Below are 25,288 nucleotides of genomic sequence, written 5' to 3'. Positions count from 1 at the left end.
GTGCCTTGGTCTGAATGAGGACCTTGTGTCCCTACCCTTGCTGAGTGTAGCCATTCTTCAGTAAAAGCTAATGTTCCTGGGAGTTGGGTACGGGGCTTCCCTACATAAGCCAAAGGGCATGGCAAGTGCCCTAGGATGATCAGCCTGGCATTTAAAAGTTGTGTTTATAACCTCTGGGCAAATGTGTAATTGTTAGGATGACCATTAAAATAAGATTGCACTTTGCCAGGAGAAGAAGTCTATCCGACTGTAAAGAATGGTTTTGTAATCAGGTTTCTGAATTTAACCACCAAGTGTTGTTTGTCCAGGATTAGTTCAGTGCTGTTTGGCTGTGTGATGGTCTAGGAAACGTTTAAGACCTGTATGACGTCTTATTTCAGAACCTTACGTTCAGTCTTGTCGTAAGTCTGGAAATAGTTTCATTGGGTACAGAAACTTAGCGGCCTAAACAGGAGTTGGTATCTAAGTTAACTCTTTTAAACCACCACCCAGGACTCAGTCCTTAATGAGGTAATAATTGCTTCATTCCATACCTTTTCATGTGTGTATTTAATACTCAAGATCTTTTTTATGCAAACTTGGTTTTCTTCTAGATTCTTTTTGACCTGTCTCTTGTCCTTTAGTAACATTCAATCTTAATTTAACTTTGTCTTTTGAAAACTTTCACTGTAGACAGTCCTCCTCCAGATAAACCCAGTTTCTTTGATCATTTTTAAATGTATTGCTACCAGTTTCATCATCTCTAAACTATGTCCTTCCATTGTGTTTCTTCTCATATTTTCTCTTACTTATCCTACTTCTTTCTAAACTGGAACACTGAACTTCCCTCTCCCAAGCTTCTTGAAAATTGTCAATACTTCAGAAAATCTTCCAGTTGTTTTTCTGTTTTCCTACTTTTGTTTGCTTCTCTGAGCCCCAGATATGTTACTAGAATCTTCTTTATTAATGTAAACTGTTAAAACCTAAAATTTTCACCATCAATGGTAAGAAAATTTGCATTCCAGGGATTTTTGTTGTTTAGTTGCTAAATCATGTCAGACTCTTTTGCAACCCCGTACTGTACCCACCAGGCTCTTCTGTCCATGGGATTTCCCAGGCAGGAATACTGGAGTGGGTTGTCATTTCCTTCTCCAGGGATCTTTCCAACCCAGGAATCGGACCTGTATCTCCTATGTTGGCAGGTGGATTCTTTACAACTGAGCCACCAGGGAAGCCCTTGGGGAATTTTGCTTCATTGTAAAACAGTAAATTTTCTTCCATAATAGTCAGTCCAGAAATATATTGAGGGCCTACTGTGTCCCCAGGCTCTGTGGATACAGGTGTAAATAATTCCCTGCCTTTAGGAGTTTACTTTCTGCAGAGAAGACAGATAACATATAAACCAACAGATGTAATCATTTCAGTTTACTGGGGTTATGGAGGAGTTCAACACAGTAACACATGAGGAATGACCAGGCTGGAGCAGGGTGGAGAAGCTTGTCTCCTTCTTTACAGTTCTTATATTTAGAATTTAAATACAAGTTTAAATCTGGTCTTTTGTTTTCTCTTCACTTTTCCTTTAACATTTTTTACTAGTGCTTTCTGGTGGCGTTACACTGCCCCGTTTTGTTCATCCCTTGGGGAGCCAACTGCCCATATTTGACAAGTGACTGCATAATCTCATTGCCTCATGTCCTTCCTCCTTATTTTTTGAAGTAATTTTTATTTTTGGCTGTGCTGGGTCTCCGTTGTGGGCTTTCTCTGGTTGTGACAAATGAGGGCCACTCTCTAGCTGTGGTGCTTGGGTTTCCCCATTGCAGTGGCTTCTCTTGTGGAACATGGGCTCTGGGGCGTGCAGGTTTCATAACCTTATGCTTCCTTTCTGATTCCTGCACAGTTTTCCGCCACAGTCTCTGTAGTGAAGGTCATCTTTGTGTGTGTGTGTGCGCTCAGTCATGTCCGACTCTCTGAGACCCCATGCACTGTAACCCACCAGGCTTCTCTGTCCGTGGGATTTCCCAGGCAAGAATACTGGTGCAAGTTGCCATTTCCTTCTCCAGGGGATCTTCCTGATCCAGGGATTGAACACGTGTCTCCTGCGTCTCCTGCATTGGCAGGTGGATTCTTTATCACTGAACCACTTGGGAAGCCCCTTTGTAAAAGAATGATGATTCTCAAATGCTTGTCTGAGTAGAACATGTGTTGGGGTGTAAGGTTGACGATGCCTTTATCATAAGAACTGGACTTTACTATAAGGGCTGTATTATTTTAGGAGATACCATAGTGAATAGTAACTAGTGAATGTAATGACTTAGCTCCGCAAAATAAAGTTAGCGATTTAGATTAAAAAACCCAGTTTTTTAGAACATGGAGCTCGTACTCCTTCTAGACTGACTGTAGATTCAAAAATAACACTCAGTGTTCCTTTTCTGTTTTCAGGGATGACTCTGTCCCAGAAGACAACATCTGGAGGGGCATCCTGTCTGTAATTTTCTTCTTTCTTATCATCAGTGTATTAGCTTTCCCCAATGGTAAGTGATGTAATGCTTTATCACATTTCTCCTGTGCATTGTGTCCTTGTTGGTATTTTTGAGATGCATGTCAAATAGAAAATGAAACTGGAGGGTGGAATAAAAAAAAGAATCTGAATGTTGCGTGGTGACTAGGGGAACAGGCTCTGGAGGCAGACTGCCCATTCTGCCATTCCTAGCTCTGTCTCCTCTGTCCCTCTTTAAAACATTTCTGTCTGAAGCAGAGAGAAGTACAGCAGTAAGAGTAAACTGAATTAATACCGTAAAATACTCTGAACAGTGGCTGACAAACATAAGCACTCAGTGAATGTCAACTGTTGTTCTTGTTACTATTTTTGGTATTATCAGCCAAGTTGTAAAATACACAGTTACTGCTCATTTACTCCTTTTTGCTAAGGCTGGGGTCAGTGCTTTAATGAATATTGCTTAAATAACTTGCTGTCTTTAACTGGAAACTTTGCTGGGATATGAATTTTCATTATCAGGTTAAATGATTACTGTGAAATTTTCCCCTTTCAGTGTTATGGCGTGAGGCAAAAGCCTTGGTTGAAAAACTAATTTGGTATTCTGCCACACTTAAGATTCACCCCTTTCCTCTGAATGGTCCCTAACAAGTTATATTATTTTTTCTCATTCTGCTTTAGTGGAGAAGGCAATGGCACCCCCCTCCAGTACTCTTGCCTGGAAAATCCCATGGATGGCGGAGCCTGGTAGGCTGCAGTCCATGGGGTCGCTAAGAGTCGGACACGACTGAGCAACTTCACTTTCACTTTTCACTTTCATGCCTTGGAGAAGGAAATGGCAACCCACTCCAGTGTTCTTGCCTGGAGAATCCCAGGGACGGGGGAGCCTGGTGAGCTGCCGTCTATGGGGTCGCACAGAGTTGGACACGACTGAAGCGACTTAGCAGCAGCAGCATTCTGCTCTAGTACTTTCTCCCTGGAATATTCTTTACTTATTCTCTGCAGGTGATTTTTAAAATATTCACTTTTTGTATCTTGTTTCTTAAACATTTAGGGTATTTTGTAACTGTTGCAGTCTTTTTTTGCAAGTTGTGCTCCATGGGCCCTGCTCAGGTTTTAAATATGATGATTAAAGATGTGCTTCTTCTCCATCCTCCCATCTATTCAGTAGAGTATAATCTGTAATATACAGAGCTCATTATGAACATTACTGATGCTACCTGGAGCTGCACCCTGGTGATAGGATTCCAGTACCAGTTCCATCGCGTGTGTGGGCATGGAGGGGTGGTGGCGGACTGAGCATTGCTGAACACCAGCTGGGCGTCGTGCAGCTCTGCTCAGTGCGACACTGTCTGCCTGGGGATAGATTGGATTCCACAGGTTAAGTCTCACCAGGCTGCTCCTGCCCCCACTGAGATGCCAGGCACAAGTCCAGGGTATCCCCTGTGCTTCTGACCAAATGGCTGTAGATCAGAGGTTCCCGTGACCTCCTCTTTGGGTTTGATTAATTTGCTAGAACAGCTCAGGAGACCAGTTTACTCACTAGATGACTGAGAATATTAACCGACAGCTAGATGCAGAGGTGCTCCTTGGGAAGGGAGGAGCCCCTTCCATGCTTTCTCGGGGCACCATTTGCACCAGATCTCCACTAGATCTCCACGTGCTCACCAACCCAGAAGCTTTCTGAGCTCTATGCTTTTAGGTTTCTATGGAAGTTCCATCACGTTGGTAATGACTGATTAAATCTTTGGCCATTGGCGATTGATTTGCCCGTCAGCCCTTCCCCCATCCCCAGAGGTCAGGGCGGGTGGGACTGAGGGTTCCTATCTCTAATCACCTTGTTGGCTCCACTGGCCTCCTTCCTGAGCCACTTCATTAACGTAACAAAAGACTCTTATCACTTAGGAAATTCCAGGAGTTTAGAACTGGGTTCCAGAAAGGGGACAAAGATCAAATACTTGCTTCTTATGGATCACAGTACTCAGGAAAGTCCCCTGCACACTAACGAGTTCTGTTCCAGAGTGCATTCGTAGTCCAGTTTGTTCATAAATTCAACGTTAGGTACCAACTAATACATTCGGCTACATAGTACATTGCTATAATAGATTTATAATCCTTCTCAAATAATATATTTAAAAAAGCAAACCCAAAAGATAAAGCATTGTTAGTCTCAGAATACAGTACTTTGAAAAGTACAGTGTTAGTCACTCAGTCGTGTCTACCCTTTTCGATCCCATGGACTATAGCTCTCCAGGCTCCTCTGTCCATGGAATTCTCTGGGCAGGAATTCTGGAGTGCGCTGCCACACCCTTCTCCAGGGCATCTTTCTGACCCAGGGATTGAACCTGGTTTTCCCGCATTATAGGTAAATTCTTTACCATCTGAGCCACCAAGGAAGCCTGAGAAGCACAGTCGCACCAGCTATCCCATGGCTGCTTGCACACTTGCTTCTGGACACCTTGGGCTTGAAATAAGGACACTGTACCACTGTACTCTATACAGTGAAAGTGAAAGAAAAGAGAAAGTGAAAATTGCTCAGTTGTGTCTGACTCTTTGCGAGAAGATGCTCAAGATACAGAGGGGTCATGGAATGAAAGGGAATTGGCCCAGCTATGACATTTACATTCTAGGAAACATCCCCAGTGTTGAACTCAAATTTGATCCCTGGGTCAGGAAGATCCCCTGGAGGAGGTCATGGCAACCCACATCAATATTCTTGCCCAGAGAATCCCCATGGACAGAGGAGCCTGGTGGGCTGCAGTCCAAAGGGTCACAAAGAGTCAGACACGACTGAAGCGACTTAGCACGCATGCAAGCCCCAGCACACAACATCTCAAGATTTTAGGTTTAGGGACAGCTTGGACTTCACGGAGCCCATCCTCTCTTTCAAGGGCGCTGTGCTGTCATGCAGCTTAAGTGGCCACTTGGGGCATCGAGCATTTTCTACACAGTGGTGGTCCCCCTGAGCTCTGGAACCTGGTCTTAACACAGGTGGCCTAAGAATGTAGCCCAGAGTAGATGGTAAACTGCATCTTGGGTTTGCTACCAACACAAGGCCTGTGGGTGCCTGAGCCCCAAGGGAAGATGAATAGGTGACAGTTCAGCTGGTGGCTCCTGACACTCCCTCAGCCCTTGCCTGCCGTGTCGTGTGTGGGTCAGTGGCTTACTTCCCAGCCATCGCTTGATGCCAGGACCATTGTTGGTCTGTGCCCTCTCTTCCTGTTTCTTGTCTCATTTGTCCCCGACCATCTTTTTTTTTTTTTTCTTCTAATTTTTATTTTAAATCAGTCAATGAGAACCCAGTATGTGCTTAGGAAACTAATCAATCCAGAGATGTGTCTGTTCTTCCAGCCTCCTGTTTTCCTTGGCTGGGTGTTAATTCTTGCCTGTTTTTTCGCAGCTTCGCAGGTTTCTGTTCTGCTTTTTTTTTTTTTTTAATTTAGGCTTGCTAATTCTAAGAGCCGTACTGGAAGTTTAGGGATTCCCAGACTCAGCCCTCCATAGCTGAGATTTTACAGCCTTTCCTGCTGGGGCACTCCAGCAGGCACTGGGGCTGTGGTGCTTTTTTTAAGGTCTCCAAAGCCCTGAACGGTGGGGATTGCATCTGTCGGATGTGACATTTCGCATGATTTCTGCTGATTTCTCCTCTTTTCCCTGGTGAAGACTTGTCATCTTCAATGTCCACATAACTGGCTCAGTCTCTCCTGGTGGGACTGGGCTTTTGTTTTCCCTTTTGGAAAGATAAAGGCTGTTTGTTTTCATGCTTTCCCTGGCTCCCCTGACTTTGTGATAACATGAAAAGCAGGGAGGACCCGCAGAGTCCTGCTTGGTTTATGCCTGATCCCAAGGCCTGCCAGTCACTCCTGGACCACCCTCAGCCGCTGCCGCCTGCCTGGGGTTAGGGCCCAGCCCTGCACGGTCCTGTGCTCAGCAGAGCCCTGGTCTTGTCTCATGCGAGGCCCATCGTGAGGTGCCTCGTCTCTGTCTCCTGTGTGTGTCTCTCTCTCTGTTTCTCCTTCTCTCTGCCAGTCTCTGGCTCTTCTTTCTCCCAGGAGTGCAGTCTCAGGACCTCTGTTGGCCTGTGTCTGGGATGCCTGGACTCCACATCCGCAGTGGGGAGGCTGTGCCTTTCCTCCTCTGGTGATCAGACCCTTCGCCCACAAAAAGGACAGAGACCTTCAGCATTCTGTGCAGGAAGGGTTAGGATGTCGGGAAAGCTGTGCTTGGAGGGACTGTCTCGCAGCCGCGTGTACTGAGCGAGCCCACTATTGTCTGCCTTGTTCTCTAAAGAGCCAGTTACTCTACATCAGATCAGTAGTAAAACCATAAGTTTCCACATTAAAGAATGCTGTCCTTGAATATTTTTTTTTTTGAATCAGGGGGTGGCATGGAGTTGATGGGGCTGGGGCCTGGCCGGCCCCCTGGAAAGGGTTCCCTGGGTATGTGACTATCCCTCTCCCCCAGCTGGCATTCAGACGCCAGCCTTTGCAGGAGCCATTCTGCTGGGCGGATGGTTCTCTGAGTGGGATGGACACGCCTCTTCCCATTCCAGTCTTGCCACCTTGTCTTCCACTTTCCCCACACTTGATGCAAATTCTCGAATTAAGTATTGGAATGAATGGGAGGAACAGAGCCCAGCGTCTGCCTTCTCCTTGAAAGGCAGTTTTGGGGAAGTGCCCACAGTGGATGGCATTCCCAGAATGGCTCTGTTTTGGCAGATTCGCGTGCATTTCTCCTTGACCTAGTAAAGGTTGCCCTAAATGTTTACACATCAGCCTGCCTTTGCTCGTCTCCTTATGTCTTGTGTGTGTGATCACGTTCACGTACGCTCTCTGTGTACTAGGACTGGTCCGCTCCTACAGGAGGGGGCCCTGTGGTTCTTCTGGAACAGAGTCCAGATGACAAAGACCCTTGACTTTCTCCATAAGGTCTATAACAGCTGGTATGCTTTTGGCCACAAATAATAGGAGATCTCTTTCAAAGTGGCTTAAAGAATAAATAAAACGTTTGCTTTCTCACATCCACGAGAGGTTCCGAGAGAGAGTGGTTCAGGGTTGTCTAATTGAGCAGCTCGGTGGCATGTGAAGACCCAGGTTCTCTACCTGTCTCGTGGCCTTGGGACAGCTGCGGCCCTGCTGGCGTGCAGCCGTGGGCGGTGTCCAGCCACAGAGGGGCCCTGTCTTCCCCTGCATCTTAGAGTGAAGAGGCCTTTTCTAGAAAGCCTGCAGTGCACGTGCCCCGCCCCCCACCCCCACTTCAGTTAGGCTTAGGCCCCACGCCACCTCTGCTCCAGGCCGACCTGAGGACAGGCATTTACCATGGTTGGAGGACCTCCCAGGCACATTCATAGATCTCCCGTAGATCTCCAATGACTGGAAGAGTGGAAGAGAACCAGGATTGCCTCCATCAGCTTAGAATTTACCGCTGGGTTACATGGAGGAGGCGTGGAGGAGACTCAAGCAGACTTTTTCATTTGACAGTCAACAGAGTGAGTGACGGGGTAGCTTCCAGAGTTCCTTCCTTGCATCCGATAAACGCACAAGGAGAGAGAGCCCGGGGCGGGGGTGGGGAGTGGGGGGAGACCCGGAAAGAAGAGGGTCTGTTACCTATACCCGCTTCTTTCCTGAAACCTTCTCTCCCATTCTCTCTCTTCCGGTTCCCTTGAAGAAAATATTTTAAATGCCACCTCCACCTCCTTAGCACAACTGGCCCTCCTGTGTAAGTGTAATTTTAACTATGCCACTGTGTCATTGGAGTGTAATTATAACTGCGTCACGGTCACCGGAGTGAAATTTAGAAACCCGCTGCATCTCCATCTGGCTGCGAGATTTCTTTCAGCAGGCGACTCCCGTGTGCCTTTCCAGCTTCGGAGGGCCTCCTTCACGCTTCCTCCCCTTCTACCCCACCCAACCCCAGCCACCCCAGCCTTACCCTGGGCCCCCGTTGCCCAGCCCACTGTGGTCTTCTCAACAGATACCTGGTGAATGAAGTAGTGAATCTGTCCAGAAAGAAGTTCACAGAATCAGCCCTGTCTTGTCCTCTGCTCATCTGCAAGAGGAGCACTGTTCAGCTCTTCTTCAGGGTATTTTGAAGAGGGTGAGATCTGTAGGGTGTCTTGATTTTTCCAAGTTTACCCTTCTATTTGTCCTCACCTGATTTCTCTGAGCATAGATAGTGCGAATCACATCTCCTTGAGGCATGAAGGCAATCCAGAAGATTCATTGTCTCCTAAATTAAAAGAAGGAAAAAATGGTGTAATTTCCCCCCATTCTCTGTCTCCTGCCCCATGCCTTTTTTTTTTTTTTTTTGATAGAAAAATTCTTTCTTAGGTTTGAAATTTGCTGAGAGATCTTTTTTTTTCGCCTTTTCTGGGTTTTTCCTGGAGGAATTTAAACTTTCAACTAGTACTAATCAAATATCTTGCAATTTCCTTTGTCAATTACACCCGATAAAGCTGAAAACGAGATAATAAAGAGAAGAGGCAGACTGTGAGGTTCCCAGGCACAGTCCTCCCGCTGCTGGAGAGGCAGCTTCTGACTTGGGTTAAAAGGATTCTCTCTCCCTCGGGTTGGTTCGTGGAGCTCAGATGTTCGCGGATGTGACCATAGGTTGCTGGCAATTCAGGCTGTGATCTTATGTTTTGATTTCCGAGGAAGTGTTTTAAATGCGTGCTCTCCGGTGGCAAAGACATTTGGTTTCTGTTTTCTTTTGAAATCAAACTGGCTCTTAATATCTGATTAAAAAGGAGGTATTCCAGTCATAGGGACTGATAAGAAAGTAAAACATGTAGTTTTTCATAATGTGTCTTGTGCGAAAACCACCTTCGTAAATCAAACCAGCACTGGTTTCTCCATCACCACCCTGAGATGCCTGCCCCGTCTCTCCTGCATAATTGAACTGAGGACCCAGACTTTTCCAGGCAGCTTTTACGAAATCAGAAATAAAGTATAGACAAGAAGTCCTGCCTCGACCACCCCCCCCCCGCCCCGCCCCCCGCCATGAGATGGACCACCCCTCCTGCATGTCCTGGCTGTAATACTGGGCAGAGGAAGCCCACCAAGAAAATAGTTTGCAGGGGAGTGAGATCTGTGGGCAGGCATTGGGATGAGGTAAATGGTCCAGGATGGCTCTGCCCACCTGGGCAGGTGGATGCTGTAGGAGGTGTGGTTTTAGAGGTGACTTGATTGGCAGAGCCAAATGTGTGTGAACACCAATGAGTGTAAGTATCAAGGCTCATCCTATAGGAAACCGCCAGTCTCATCCTCCATCTTTTAAAAGGCAAAATAGTATTTTTAGCAATATTATTGTCTCTGATAGTGAAGAGACTACTGTGTGAGTAAATCTGCTCGCATCTACTTCTGAAAATACTACACAAAAGCATTCAGAGTTTCTTCTTAGAAAGAAGAGGGGGTAAGGGGGTATGGGACAACTGAAATAAGGCCTGGATTGGGTTTAAAGTTAGCTCCTGAAAGGTTACCTAACATTCCAGGCTGGCCTTATATCTCACCTTTTGTAGGTAAAAGGCCCTGGTGGTCTGTTCCCACCCACCCAGTTCAGGACAGAGCTCCTTGGGGCTCCACTGTCTCTTCTGAAACCCCCCACATTAGATTTCTGAAGTCTTCCTTAGATCAAATGCAAGGCAGAAAGGGCAGTTTTAGAAATCGTATTTTATGAGAAACATTTATGATGTAATACTATGGTATATAGGTGGGATATTGGAGAAAAGAGGGAAAAATTCCATAGCCGTAAATCAAGATAAGGCTTTAAAGAACCAAACTGCAGTGCAGTAAGATGGATATTCTCTTTCCAGGCCCTGGGACATGTCTGTATCAGGAATGACAGCCAGACAGAGAGACATAAGTCTTGACCTGAAGCACTTGCACGTTGGGTTGGAGAGAACTTAAGGCCCCATCAACCCCACATTGCTCAACCACCCTATCCTCTTATTTACTCTGAAATTGTCCTGCTTAGGGTTAGCTAGAAGAAAGGGCTGAGTTCTGCTTTCAGAAGGCCACTCTTAGAGTAACCACAGGCTGACGATGACTTTGGAGGCCTTTCTACTGGTCAGTGTGCGGGGTCTTGTATCAGTTCCCTGCCCTCTCATCCTTCCCATCTTTCCAGATCTTATTGGTTCCACATCGTAGTAGCGCTAAGCTCCATTCACTAGCTTGTTTCTCTCTGCCCCTTTCCTGGCCCCGAGACAGTCCTGGCTCAGACCCTTCACTCTGTGCCCCCTTCCCGGCCCCGGTCTCCCGAGCTTTCCCAGTTCTGACAGTTGATGGAACAGTGCCGTGGGTTCTCCAGACCTGAAGGTGGAGTCCTGGAGAGGTGTGGCCGTAAGTGAGTTCCTTATGCCCCGATGCCTTTATCTGTAGAAAGGGAACGATGGTGGTCCTCGCCTCATCTGCCAGGAGGACTAAAGGGTGGTGTGTCTCACCCTCCGGCCTGCTACCCAGTAAGGGTTAAGGAAAGCACCGCTGACTGAGTCAGGAGTGCTCTTGAGAATAACACTCTGTGGTTTCAAAGTGTCGATTGGGCATGGAATTCTGTTGCAAGCCAAATAATAGATTCAGAGTTTCACCTTGTAAAAGGAAGTCATAGAGAAAGCTGGAGTCCCCTGTTCTGTCTGAAAGGTTAATTCAGTAGTTTGGATGGAGTAACACTTGCAAGCCAGACTGCTACTGAAGGACAAGTCATTCCTGGTGACAAGTGAAGCTATTACCCAGCATCCGTGAAGAGCATTTGAAGGAGAAAATTAACTTAAAAGATGACAAATGGAACTATCAATTTTCCAATAATTGGCAAAGAAAGTTAACCAGGTTGTGTTACCTGGAAGGGGATTCTGGTTTCTGTGTTTCACTTTGCCTTTTTTGAGAAAAAAAGCAGCTGATTAAAAAGAATACAGGTATCCCTTGCAATCCGAATCTTTGCTGTCAGAACTCAGAAATCAAACAGAGTTATTAACCTATTATTAAATTGCTCAGTATCTGAGCTCTCACTGCTTGCCATCCAAAACTCAGACACCATATTCACTGGGATGAAGCAGAGTCCCTCACAAACTTAATTTCGGAACTCTCAACATGTAAACCCAGAATCTGAGTCAGTATTCCTCATATGAATTTGGTTCATCCAAAGAAAGCAGGTAGAATGTGTTTCAGTGTAGCCTTTTTAAGAAGAAATAGGCCATTTGGAATGAGTTACAGAATAAAAATTACAATGTAGTGTTTGCTTCAGGGAGGATTCCAGGTCACAAGCAACAGAAGCTGACTCTGCTGATGCAAGCGCATGTTCTCGGATGTTAACTAGCTGGAGGAATCCTGGGAGGGCCAGGAAGCCAGGCCCCCCCTCCTAGCTAACTTCTGAGCTGCCCCATCACCCAGACCTGGTCCATGAGTGAGCCTTGACCACAGTCTGTGTTACTGTCACGTCTGCAGTGCGTACTAAATGGAACTGCCTCTGCTGTGGTGTCCCCAGCGCCAGCTTCACCAGCGTGAGGGATGCCGCCTCCCACCACTGTCCCTGGCGGCCAGGACCACAGGGATGGAGCGGGGAGAGGAGCGCTCTGCATACCTCCCTCCACTGTCCCCAGCCTCTGACGTTCCCTGGCACAGGTGCAGCTATAGGATCGAGACCCGGTTATAGAGAAGGCTGGGCCGCAAGTTCTGGCCTCTCTCCTGGAGATAAGGGATCACACCGCTGGAAATCCTCCAAGTGCAGGGAGGCCTGGGCAGCCCCAAACTAGGTCAGGGGCCCTCTAGAACAGTGGTCAGTATTTGCCAGCTGTAACCCTTCAGTTAGTGGTAAATCAGTTTAGTGGATCAAGGCCCAGATTACTTGCATTCATCTTCTATTACTTTTTTTTTTTTTCTTTTTAATGAGATAAAATAGAAGGCAACGTATCGTTATATCACGTGTAGTAAGTTTCATCCTGTGAAATTTTGGCTTCTGTTTTGTGAAATGTGTATCTGTGTATCTGAACTGGTGAGAGGTGTTTTGTTACCAGAAGTCATGATCAAAGGCCCGCGTGTTCCCGGCTCCAAGCGTTTGCTCTGTGTCACTCCGCATCTCACTTGTTTTCCAAGCACGGTGTTTCTCTCTTTTACTGTTGGTCCGTCACAGTCTTGTGTGTGTCTGTGTGTGTGTGTGTGTGTGTCTCCCTCTCTCTCTCACACACACACACACACACACACACCCTCCAAACACAGTGTTTCTCTCTTTTACTGTTGGTCCGTCACAGTCTTGTCTGTGTGTGTGTGTGTGTGTGTGTGTGTGTGTGTGTGTCTCTCCCTCTCTCTCTCACACACACACACCCTCCAAGCACGATGTTTCTCTCTTCTACTGTTGGTCCATCACAGTCTTGTCTGTCTGTCTGTCTGTCTCTCTCTCTCTCTCACACACACACACACACACACTCCAAGCACAGTGTTTCTCTCTTTTATTGTTCGTCCATCACAGTCTTGTCTGTCTGTCTCACACACACACACACACACACACACACACGATTCCGTCTGTCTCTCTCTCTCACACACACACACAGGATGTCCAGAACAAAGCTGTGAGATCTCTTGTTCAGATCTAGTAAGTATTGCATGCAGTGAAAGGCTGGTCTGGTGACCTACTCACTGTCATTGTGTCTATGGGAAATTATCATCTGATTCTGAAGACAAAGCTTTAAGGAAAAAAAAAAAAAAGCCTCTGTTGTAATTCATGCCTGTTACAATTGTGGGGACAGTTGTTACAATGTAGATAAAACCTTTCAACCTAGACTTTGACCTCCCAGAGTTTTCCTAGAAAAAAGTTTTGACAGTAGAGAGGATTTTTTAACCCCTTATCTCTGTGGAAATCAGCAGCACTATCTTTATTTTGGTCTTGGTTTGAAAGTAGTCTGTTCTGACCTTGTAATGTTATCTCCGCAGGTCCCTTTACCCGGCCTCATCCGGCCTTGTGGCGAATGGTCTTTGGTGAGTTGCACATTAGTCAGTTTCAAAATCCATTCTACTCTCAACAGATCTTTTTTCCTTGTATGTTAGAACAGTTTTTCTTACCGCTCTACTGTAAAACTTAATAGTTTTTTACTTTTTGGTGTTGCTGGTATCAGTTTCTTATTAAAATGCTTTGCTACAAAATAAAGTGCTGGTGACAGCGGAAATTCTTATACACGTGAACTGTTTCAATCCCTCCCCGCCTGGCCTCCCCCGCCCCAGCCTCCCAACACTGCTGTCCATTAATGCACGGGATCTGATGTGAGGGCGTGTGGCTTGTTCTTCCTGACGGGGCTCATCGCTAGTGAAGCTCAGGTGCATCATATGAGCGTGTTTGCCTTGTCAGCATCCAGGAGGGACCGAAACCCCAGCAATCTCCCTGGTGTCGCAAGTGGGAAAGAACTCAGAAAAGGAGAGGTCTTAGCAAAGAGCCCTGATTTGAACTACAGTTTAGTGATGAGCGTTGCATATACATGTTGGGTCTCTTATGACATTTACTTGATTTCTAATCCAAAGAGTAAAACCACCCAAGTGGATTTAAATCTAATCTTCAAAACTTTGGGGCTTGGCTTCATTTTACCTAAGTAATCATCCAAAAAAGTTATTCAAGGTTCAGATAGGGCAACCTTATGTGAAGGGACCCTTAAAATGGAGATTATGCTCAAGTCTGTTTATTTTTCACCTTCAGAGATCATAAGTAAGTCTCTGAATTCAGTGGTGAGTCTCGGTCGTGTGCTCAGCAGGTGTTCACCGAGTCCCGAGTGGGTGGCTCCTGTGGCCCTGAGCCTGCAGGCGAAGAGGCCGGGTGCAGGGAGGGCGGCTGTAGCGAGCACACTGGGAAACAAATCAGTAATCTGAGCAAAGCAGATGTCTCCAAGTGGCAGGAAGTTTTATTAAAACCACAAGAAGCGACACTGACTAGTAGCTGCTTTCACTTGGAGGTGATGGGAGGCGCGAAGGAAGTGTGCTTAAGCAGAAACCTGCCTGCAGAGAAGGATCCAGGAAGATACTAGAGGCAGGCCAGACCAGGAGAGGCAGAGCTGGGTGTAGGTGGGACTACGGGGCTTGGGAAGGGCCGGGGGATGCCACGGGAGGGTTTTTTTTTTGCAGGTAAGTATGTGACTCATTTCCATTTCTTACTATATAGTTCTGGTTGTATTATACTTATAGCTCATGGACTTAATATGGCCACTTAAAAGTTGTGAGTCATTTTCAGCTAGATGGCTACATCTAGTTTTTCTAATTTCATATGGTCCATTCTAGGTAATGAACAATTTTATTGCTTCCCTGGAGTCCTGGAACCCTTTGATAACCTGATGAGAACTATAGACCCTTTCCCAGTGTACACACACACACACACACACAGGCACACACACAGTTTTACATATGATATTCAGGCCTTCGGGGATGTTGAAGCCCAACTGTGAACTCTCGTTCACACAGGGCCTCCTGGTCCACACTTTCTTTGTATCCCAAAATAATTATTTCAAAAGGGTCATAATGAGAAGGTGTCGTGGGAGGTATTTGCAGTCAAAAGTACCAGTAAAAGTAGCTAGTACATAATAATACATAAGAAGGCTATCCTATAGACTTGTCTAAAAACACATGCGCCCTGGGCCCTGGGATACACGACCAAGTCAGCTGTGTCCTCTGAGCCAACCCCCCCGCCCCGAGGACCAGGAGAGGCCCTGTCTACCAGCCTGCGCTGTAGCTGTCTCGGAGGATTCCATTCCAGCCACAGACACTCTCTCCTCTGGAGCGGCTCCCTGGGGACCAGTGCCAGCCCACTTTGGATGGGGTGCTGTGGTCCAAGGTCGTTTGTATCACAGCGTCTAGATGTCCTCCACAAGCATTTTCATCCCAGCAGATTCGAAAAGAAGAGGGAAAGTAACAAAGCCATTGGTGGCTGGTTCTCAAGTCTTTCTAAAATATCTTTGCAGGCTTTTGCCTTCTTATGGTAGACTATTGACTTTCTTTTTTAAATGACGTGGGCGATTATTAGGCTACCACTTACGATGTGGTGTGACCATATCATGGTGCCCACAGGGGTTAATGTGGGGTGTAAGTGGGGGGATGAGTGACCCTGGGCCACCTCTCACCCCTCAAACCCCAAACCGGGCCATCTGCCAGGCCTTCCTTGCCCGCCTCCAGTCCAGTCTCCATGCAAGTGGCCAGAGGCCATCTCCTGAAATGTTCCCCAGGTCACCTCATTTTCCTATTTGGATCCCGTCAGGGGCTCCTCCTTTGACTTCAGGTCAAGTCTGTGGTCTTCACAGTAGCCCTGAGCCCTGGCCGTCCCTTCCTAGCGGCCTCACTCCCTTCCCGTCTCCGCCAGCTCCTAGCCACATGCGGGCTATGGACCCTCTTTCCAGGAACCCACCTGATCGCCTCTGCCTGCCGTCCTGGCCCGAGTCCCGGGTCTTCTTATCCACCCCCTCGCCGGTCATCTGCCACCCCTCCAGCTCCCAGTGTCAGCATCTCTTTCTAGATGAGGACCGAGTGTCAAATTCTCATCAAAGGAAAGGCCAGCTTGTCACGTGAGGGGTCCCCACAGCCCACATTTCAGCACCAGTGTCTGCTTGGGGCCACTAAGCATCATGCCGTCTGACACCGGCTTCCTTCCTGGACCTGAGGGTGTTTCTTGTTTCCTGCAGGGCTCAGCGTGCTCTACTTCCTGTTCCTGGTATTCCTCCTCTTCCTGAACTTCGAGCAGGTTAAATCCTTGATGTACTGGCTAGACCCAAACCTTCGCTATGCCACAAGGGAAGCAGACGTCATGGTACGTACTTGTCCGCTGTGAGTTAGAGAAGCTGGTTGACCCCTTGGGTGTAGGAGGTAATGTTGGCTTCATATCTTAAATTGGTCCTACATAGAAATTTTCCCTACATTTCCTACGTAGATAACCTCGGCACCAGTCTCTGGGTGGGCTGGTGTGGTGCCTGTTTCCACGATGAGTGATCCAATCCAGGAATGTGAATCCTTTCTTGGCCCAAAGTGGGTGGTAGGAAGAGATGAGCGTTACCATCAGCCATAGGTGGGAACTCTGCCCCTGACACTTGTAAGCTGTGGGGCCTTGGGCTGTGGACCTGCAGCCTGTTCCCTCTTTTGTAAAGTGACATAATGCTTACCTTGGACGTTTGCTGTGGCCTAGACGAAGGCCCAGCATGGTGCTTCACGCACCAGTCCTCCAGTGGTGGCAGCCCAGCCCGTCAGTGTCTCCCGCAGCCCCTCCGCTCCCCGACTCCAGCCCTGATGCCCCGATCCTTCCCCCCTGCTTGCCACGAAGGGGCCAAGTTGTAATGAGGGAAGCCATTTCATTCATTACTTTTATGAAGCCACAATAAATAACTTTGTTCTTGTCTAAAATGACTAATGGCTTCGGCTTTTAGTGAAGAGATTATTTTATACTGTAATACTGTTCCTTTTTCAATTTTTAAAAAGGCCTGATGTTTAGTACAGGTTGAAGAACTACCTAGCAACAGTCAGAAAAGAAGAACAGACATTTAGGCCATAGGTGGGTCCTTGTTTAACAAGCAGGAACGCGGTACAGAGGGAGTTAGCTAAAAGTTGAAAAAGTGATCATTCTAGCGTAGTCGAGATTGGTCAGACCCTTCTTGGAATGGTATTTCCAGATTTTATCTTTAACTTTTATAAAAGGATGTGTTAAAGACAAAAATAAGAAGGCCAAAAATTATTTGAAAGTCTCAAGGAGCAAAGTCTGTCTTGAGATTCTTCCTCTAAGGGAAGAGAAAGGTACAGGGTGACTTCCAGTTTCTAATGATGCTGATTGTAACAGTTAGGGTGAGGTTGACAACAGTTGTTGATTGTGGATTGTCTGCTCGGCCAGGCCGAGCTGGGTGCTTTATATATAGTGCCTTACATATGGTGTATATGTTCATATCCTCATTTTACCAAGGAGGAAATAGAAGCTTAAACTAAGATCCATCTGGGTCTAAAACCTACACTTGCCCTTAAGACAGTGCCTTAAACATACAGTTACGATAACGAGTGTTTGATGCCCCCAGGTGTCTTATGAAACAGAGACTAGGGGAAGGATATGCCAGGTTATAGTTATTACCTGCCACGAGTTTCCTGAGTCAGAATGGTCATACGATAAACTAACTTCCAGGTAGATTTGCTGGTGTGTCACACTTGTTCTCTGGAGAAGGCAATGGCACCCACTCCAGCACTCTTGGCCTGGAGAATCCCATGGACGGAGGAGCCTGGTAGGCTACAGTCTATGGGGTCACTAAGAGTTGGACATGACTAAGCGACTTCACTTTCACTTTTCACTTTCGTGCATTGGAGTAGGAAATGGCAACCCACTCCAGTGTTCTTGCCTGGAGAATCCCAGGTACAGAGGAGCCTGGTGGGCTGCCGTCTATGGGGTCGCACAGAGTCGGACACGACTGATGCGACTTAGCAGCAGCAGCAGCAGCAGGCTTGTTCTCACAGTGGATGGGGGAGAGGAAATCTCATAACACTTTGACATCCACCTTCCTTAGGAACTTAACATCACTGCTGCTACTGCTGCTAAGTCGCTTCAGTCATGTCTGACTCTGTTCAACCCCATAGATGGCAGCCCACCAGGCTCCCCCATCCCTGGGATTCTCCAGGCAAGAATACTGGAGTGGGTTGCCATTTCCTTCTCCAATGCATGAAAGTGAAAAGTGAAAGTGAAGTTGCTCAGTCATGTCCGACTCTTCTCGACCCCATGGACTGCAGCCCACCAGGCTCCTCCGCCCATGGGATTTTCCAGGCAGGAGTACTAGAGTGGGGTGCCATTGCCTTCTCCGACTTAACATCACAGGGATATCCTATTGTTATGTCAATAATTACAGTCCCCCAAAGAGCTGACACTGGCATTTAAAATCTGGTTTCCAAGGACCGGCTAATTCTTTCTCAGCAAACAAAGCAAAGCCAGAGGCAGTTTTCAGCTTCTGGAATTCCAGCTGGTGCTGGCCTGGTCTTAGTCTTCTCCATCTCTAATTCCTCGTCACTTTTTACTTCCTTAAAGTAAGCTTGTACAGTTCTGAGGACTTGTTCCTTATGGCTCTAGAGACACGCATTCCTTTTTTAGGACTTGTGGTGAGAAGTGTCTTTATGTAAGACAGAAGCCTCTAGTCCCTGGTTCCCTGGGCCTTCTGCCCTCCCCATTCCTTCAGCCACCACTGGTTCCTACTCCTGATACCTGGCTCTCATCCATGGCAGGTGCCACACGTTGAAATGCAGACACCCCTTCCCCCTGAAAATTAATATTATAACTTGGGGTTGGGAGGGCAGTCACTGAAATCCTATGAGAGACAGTCTTTTATGTAATTTTCTGAAAAGTTTGCTATGTTTCTAAATATTTATTCTGTTCAAAAATATATGGTATAAGGTTCAGACAAGCTTTCAAGTGCATCAGCTTTATAGACTGGGTCGTCTGGAGCAGCAGGGGAAAGACCCCCCTGCTCCCAATTCCATGTCCTCTCGGGGCCTAGAATCTACAGAAAGGCAAATTAAACAAATTAATTGCTGGCTGTTTTTCTTAGAGAATTGTTTAAGATAACTTTGATAAGTTTTAAAAATTTTATCAGCACATGCCTAATCTTATTTCATCCCACCCTCTCGCTTCCCCTAACACACACACATCTTATTATCAGACATCAGTATTTAAATATATAAATTTTTAAAAACGTAACCACAATGCCATTTTTAGTTGCTTAAAGTTAACAGTATGCAGTGTTCGCATCTCTTCCCCAGTTGTCTCATAAAGGTTTCTCTCTTCTTTTGTTTTTAATGGTTGACTTGTTTGAATTAGGATCTAGACAAGGTCCGCATGTCGCCTTTGTTGCAGCTCTCGTATCTCTTAGTCTGCAGTCCCTCCATGCTTTGGTTTAACATCAGTGTTTATTTGTCAAAGAAACTATATTGTTTATTCCATGGAGCTTCTCACTTCTGGATTTTGCAGCTTGCATTCCCAGGGTATCATTAATGCATCCCTCTGTCTCCCTGTATTTCCTCTAAACTGGAAGTTAGATGTAGAGGCTGGATGGGATCCAGACTCCAGGCAGGTTTCCATGGCAGGGCTGCTCGTAGGCAGTGCCGTGTACCACACTGGGCCTCACAGTGTCTAGGGGTCTCTCTTTTATGATGTTCAGCTTGATCATAGGGTCAGCATCAATTGTATGATGCCCTATCAATCACTTGTATGACTTGGAAGGAGAAAAGTGAAATAGGCACCAAACATTGTAATACATTGAAAGTGAAAGTCCCTCAGTCACATCCAACTCTTTGCAACCCCATGGACTATATAGTCCATGTAATTCTCCAGGCCAAAATACTGGAGTGGGTAGCTGTTCCCTTCTAGGGGATCTTCCCAACCTAAGAATCGAACCCAGGTCTCCTGCATTGCAGGCAGATTCTTTACCAGCTCAGCCACCAGGGAAGCCCAAGAATACTGGAGTGGGTAGCCTATCCCTTCTCCGGGGATCTTCCTGACCCAGGAATCGAACCAGTGTCTCCTGCATTGCAGGTGGATTCTTTACCAGCTGAGCTACCAGGGAAGCTCAGTACATTGAAATATTCACCCAATTCTCAGAATGCTAAATGTGAAAAAGATGTGTCATAGAATCAAGAAAGTGTAATGATTTCAGTACACAGTGCAGTGGGATAAAGAAAAAGATATGGGTGCTATTAGAACTTGTCTACTCTGAGAGGTCAAGGAACGCCTCTGTAAGAGCTGATGTTTATTCTTGTTGTTCAGTCATTAAGTTGTGTCCTACTCTTGCGACCCCCTGGAATGCAGCACACCAGGCTCCTCTGTCCTGCACTATCTCCCAGAATTTGCTCAAATTCTTGTCCATTGAGTTGGTGACGCTGTCTAAGCTGACAACTAGAAAGTGAGTGGGAATTAGCCAAGCAAAGTGGGAGAATAGGGGCCTGAGGCCATTATTCAGGAAGAAGGATCAGTCTTCATGGAGTCTCCAACTGGGGACCTGGGATGAGTTAAGAGTAAAGGAAAGAAGGAATGAGAGGCAGAGGAGGGCCGTTCCTGAGGCTGGGAGGTGTGGACAGGAGGTAGGAGTACTTTGTGAATGTAGTTAAGAGACCCTGAAGGTTTATAAGCAGAGGAACTACCTGATCTCAACTGATACTTTAGTGGGTCAGTGAACATCATGCCCCATCTCCAGTCTGGTTTTGAAAATGCGGGAAAGAAGAGTGTACAACATCAGCTGACTTCTTCCTGGTTCAAGCTCAGTGGAGCAGATGGCTTTAGACCCGGGCCACGTGGCAGTGCTAATCCCTTGTCCCGAATTAGGTTCTGCTCCGCTGTCCCATCAGACATCCACGGGCTTCCTCCCACAGGGCAGAACCCAACTCACAAAAATTCCTCCAAGGGTGAGGGGGCTGACAGGAGCCTGTGCTGTCTGTATGTGAATAATTTCCCAAGAGGGGACCCTAAAGAGGGTGGGTACACGTGTTCTTTCTGCTTCCGTGGTCACCAGCTTCCCTAGGGAGGAGTGAGCAACAGAGCAGGGTAGGAGGCCCAAGATCCTTCCACACTGGGAAGGCTGCCCTTCCAAACACACACACACACACACACACACACACGCACACACCCAATCACGCACACACCCCCAAACACACACCCTCAAACACCCCCAAGCACACACTCCCATACACTCACACACCCCCAAACATGCTCAACCCCCAAACATGCACACACCCCCAAACACACACACACACCCAAAGCCACACACCCGAACACACACACATTCCCAAACATGCACACGCTCCCAGACACACACATGCCCCCAAGCACACACACACCCAAAACTGTCTGATTTATGATCTGCAAAATCATTTCATTTATAGAGAACTGATTTCAGAGAGACCTGTTAAAACCTTTGCAGTCTTAAGCTGGAGGTGGGTGGTCAGGGTATCAGCTATACATTTTATAGTTTTAGAAAGCTATCGCAGGTGTCTAAGCAAGAAAGAACGGTGGCACTGAGTTGGAAGAAGAAACACATTGGGATGTAAAGTGAACAGGACTTGGTGTTTGGTCTAGCGTTGGGCAAACAGCGGAGAGGTGGAGCCGTCCAGGCCAGCGGTGGGTCGGCTGGGAGGGCGGGCTCTGTGCTCCCCCCTGCTCCCTCCTCCCTGTACGGCCCTCGGAGTCCTCACTGCACGCTTCTTCCTCCCGCTTCCAGGGCTGTGCCTGTGGGTGCTCCCTAGCTGCCTTAAACAGTGGCGTCTTGTGTCCCTCTCACGACCGGGACCTCGACCTCAGGATCTTCCAGATGTGACCGCTGGCAAATTTGTTCCTAACTACTATTTGATAATATAATAGTTATATGCCAGCAGACACACTTAGCTCTTTGTGGTGCCTTCAGAGTACCTTCCCTTTTGTTGAAGCACAGAAATATTCTCCTGGAGAGTAGAAAGGCCTCTGAAGTGGTCTGCAACCCATGATTGCCCTCAGAGCAGCCTTCTGAAGATGGGACTCAGCCCTCTCTTATCTAACCCTCCGCAGCGCGCTGCAGCGTAAAGAGGAGGATACGGCGTCTGTGGAAACGGGAGTTGACCGGGCCTTGAACCCTCCTTAACCTAACGAGTAACTGTGTTAGGCCCAGGGTGTCTCTGTCCTTCTGTGATTCCTGTGACAGGCACGTGCTCCAGAGCCTGGAAGGAGAATTGTCATCTCATGGCAGTGCTGTGGCTTTTTTTAAGCCTTATCTTGACTTACCCCTATTGATTTTTTTCCCTCTTTTTTTCTAGATTTTCCACTTACCATCATCATCCCATATCAGAAAAAAAATACAGTTTTTAAAAATGTCCTTTCAGCTTTGCAAGTTAGAGTGCATTTGTTCTGAGAAAGCTTCAGAAATCTGAGGCAGTGGATTTCAGAAGAGAGAGAGGGGAACCCCAGTGCTGTTTTTGCTCCTTCAGAGAGTATTGTTTCTAGAATTTGAAAATGTTATACTTTACAGGAACTCTGCCAGCTGACTGAAATCTTACTCCTTCCTATCTGATTAATTTGGGAAAAGCAAATGGGAAATGTAGAACTCTCTGAGAATTGTTGTCATATGATAACTGCTTTCATAATAAATACAGAAATAAAAGGAAATTGATTTGAAAGTTTTTAAAAACATATTAAAAAGAAAAAGGTATTAGAGATGGAACCTAAATTCTTGAAAGCTTTATAGTGTTTAAATATTTAGATTATGCAATATTATACATTGTTGGGTAGAGGAGTAATTCTGCTTTCTTCTAATTTCTGAAGTTGGATATTTCAGCTCTTCTTCTTTTCTAATAAAAACATTTAAGAGTGTGTATTTTCCTCTAACTTCTGCTTACTTGTATCTCATCATTTTGATGTGTAATATTTTCATTATCATTTAATACTGAGTATATTTTAAATTTCTATTATGAGTTCTTTTTAACTCCATGATATTTAGAGGTGTGTTTTTAAATTTCCAAACCAGTTGGGTTTCTATTTATTCTTTATTTATTAGGATTCTGTGTTTTTGTTACTGATTTTAACACAGTTGCCCTGTGGGCAAGTGACATGGGCTCTTTGATGCCATTTCTTTAGGATGGGTTAAGCTTTTGTAAAATGATTTTGTTTCCCACTTTATTTAAGCTTTTGCAGTTCGGAACAAAGCAATTCTAGTGTATAAACTCTAATACTTGTCCATTTTTCCTCAAACAACTTCAATTACTAAAACTTTTTATTGGGCAGGACACACATTAGTTGTCAAGATCACATCAGTTGTTTTCATTTTATTGTCCAGACCCTGAAGCAAGTAGATTTCTAGAGCATTACTAATTATTTCCGTTTTATCTTAAACAGGAGTATGCTGTGAACTGTCATGTCATCACCTGGGAGAGGATTATCAGCCACTTTGATATATTTGCCTTTGGACATTTTTGGGGCTGGGCCATGAAGGCCCTGCTGATCCGAAGTTATGGTCTCTGCTGGACAATCAGTATCACCTGGGAGCTGACCGAGGTAAGAAGGGGGCGTGGGCCGCTGTCTAGATGCTATAGCGTGGGCAGTTTGTACGTAGGAGGAAGACAGTCCGTCAGTCAGCAGTCACGTAATCCGTTCTCCAGCTCCTGTGGCATGAAACTATTTAAATCCCAAGGGATATTTTAAGCCTTTGTCAAACACACAGAGAAGCTCCTTGTCAGCTTCAGGCCTGCTCTATCTCACAAGTCTTAAAGAGAAACAACTGGAATCAAGATAAAGAATGGAGTTAAAATCCCAAACAACACAATTCAGTGGTAATGAGGACTTCCGCTGAGAAGTTAACAGGCGCTCCACCCACTAACTAGTTTCCAGTTTGAGATAAATAGAATTGTGGTGTTCGGGACTGTATGAGTGTATCCAGGCCGCTTTGTAGCCGAAACTGAATTCCCATTAGAGCTCAGCTATCTCAGTAATCAAAAGTTTGTCTCATTTACTGAATTTAAGAGATATATTCTTGAAAAACTATTAGTGAAGTGACATTCGGAGAACTGGTTCATTTATTGCTCAGTTATTGTATTATTCTTAATCATTCCCAGGGAACAGAATTTGGCTGTGTGCACAGTTATTTCTTGATTATGATTATTCTTCAGTGATGGTGCACAGGCCCATCTTTGCCCTGATCGTAACTTAGCAAGTGTACTGGTTAGACAGTCACTTCTATTAACATGCCTTTCACGGCCCCGGAGGCTGGAAGCCTCAGTTCAGGGTATCTGCCTGGTTCACCGCTTCCCGGGCTTCTCCTCGCTGCTTGTGGTTTGCTGGCTGCCTCTGGTGTTCCTTGGCTTGTAGATCACCTCAATCTGCACCTTTGTCCCCACATGGCCTTCTCCCCGTGTGCCTTCATGCGGCGTTCCTTCTATGAGGACACTAGTCATACTGGGTTAGGGGCCCGCCCTCCTCCAGGATGACCCCACCTTTCTAATTACAGCTGCAGTGACTGCATTTACAAATAAGCTCACCCTTATGAGGCCCTGGAGGTCAGGACCTCCACCGTATGGGCTTTAAGGGGGCCACGATTCAGTGCGTAACAGTGCCTGCCACTGTTTGTAGTCATCGAGAATCTTCCCTGTGACCTGGAAGGGTGGCGTGTATCCCAGTGTAACAGTGGAAACTGGAGCTCCGAGCCAAGAGTGGATCCAGGGGTGCTTTCCTGTGAGCACGCCCGTGTCCCCGCCCCTGTACCTCACACTCACTCTCCGACTTGCAGGCGTCCTCAGGACCTCATCCCCGTGTGACCTGTGCGAGGCGCTCGGCCTTCCTCACCTCCCTGGCCTCTTGCCCTTCCCTTTCTTTGTTCCCCGGCATCCTTTCATCCCCAAGTCCTGACGCCTCTTTTCTAGACACCTCTCCAGGTCATCCCTCTGCTCCCACTTGTATCTAATCTACTCTCTTCTTAGCTGAATTTCCTGTCTGCTCCTGCAACACTGTCTATTTCAAAGTGATCCTTACAGACCTCAACCCCATCACATGCTTCTACTACAAACTCTTCCCTGTTTGTCCATTGCTCTTAAAGCAAAATCAGGATGGGGGCGGGACTCAACAGCCTACGAAGGCCGGTGTTAGGGTGTTAGCTGGCTCAGCCTCCCCAAGACCTCTCACCTGCCCTCTGCTACCTGCCCTGCACAGTTGCTGTGTCCTTACCTCCCAGGAAGCCATCCTCTGAGTTCTTCCCTCCCTGCCCTGCGTCTTCCCACTGGCTGGGCTCACATTGGTGCCCCTGCAAGTAGAGCATCCGGCCCTTCTCCCCTGAAACACTTGGTCCACGTTAGATACGTGACAGGTGTCTCTTTTCTGCTAAACCTCTTGCCTCCAGAG

General features: G+C 46.6%; 1 protein-coding gene across 1 annotated transcript in view; it reads left to right on the top strand.

Moving 5' to 3' along the window:
* Nucleotides 1-25,288, top strand: part of PTDSS1 (phosphatidylserine synthase 1) — a 67,359-nt gene that overhangs the window by 11,632 nt on the left and 30,439 nt on the right. The window contains exons 2-5 of the mRNA NM_001046040.1: nt 2,419-2,510; nt 13,390-13,434; nt 16,110-16,234; nt 23,294-23,452. Of these exons, the coding sequence (NP_001039505.1) occupies nt 2,419-2,510; nt 13,390-13,434; nt 16,110-16,234; nt 23,294-23,452 (421 nt within the window). The remainder of the gene's footprint in view (nt 1-2,418; nt 2,511-13,389; nt 13,435-16,109; nt 16,235-23,293; nt 23,453-25,288) is intronic.

This window comes from Bos taurus, chromosome 14 (assembly GCF_002263795.3).
Source record: "Bos taurus isolate L1 Dominette 01449 registration number 42190680 breed Hereford chromosome 14, ARS-UCD2.0, whole genome shotgun sequence".
NCBI classification, from domain to species: Eukaryota; Metazoa; Chordata; class Mammalia; order Artiodactyla; family Bovidae; genus Bos; species Bos taurus.
Note: the sequence above shows the minus strand (reverse complement) of the source record. Positions and strands in the feature narration are given on the sequence as shown.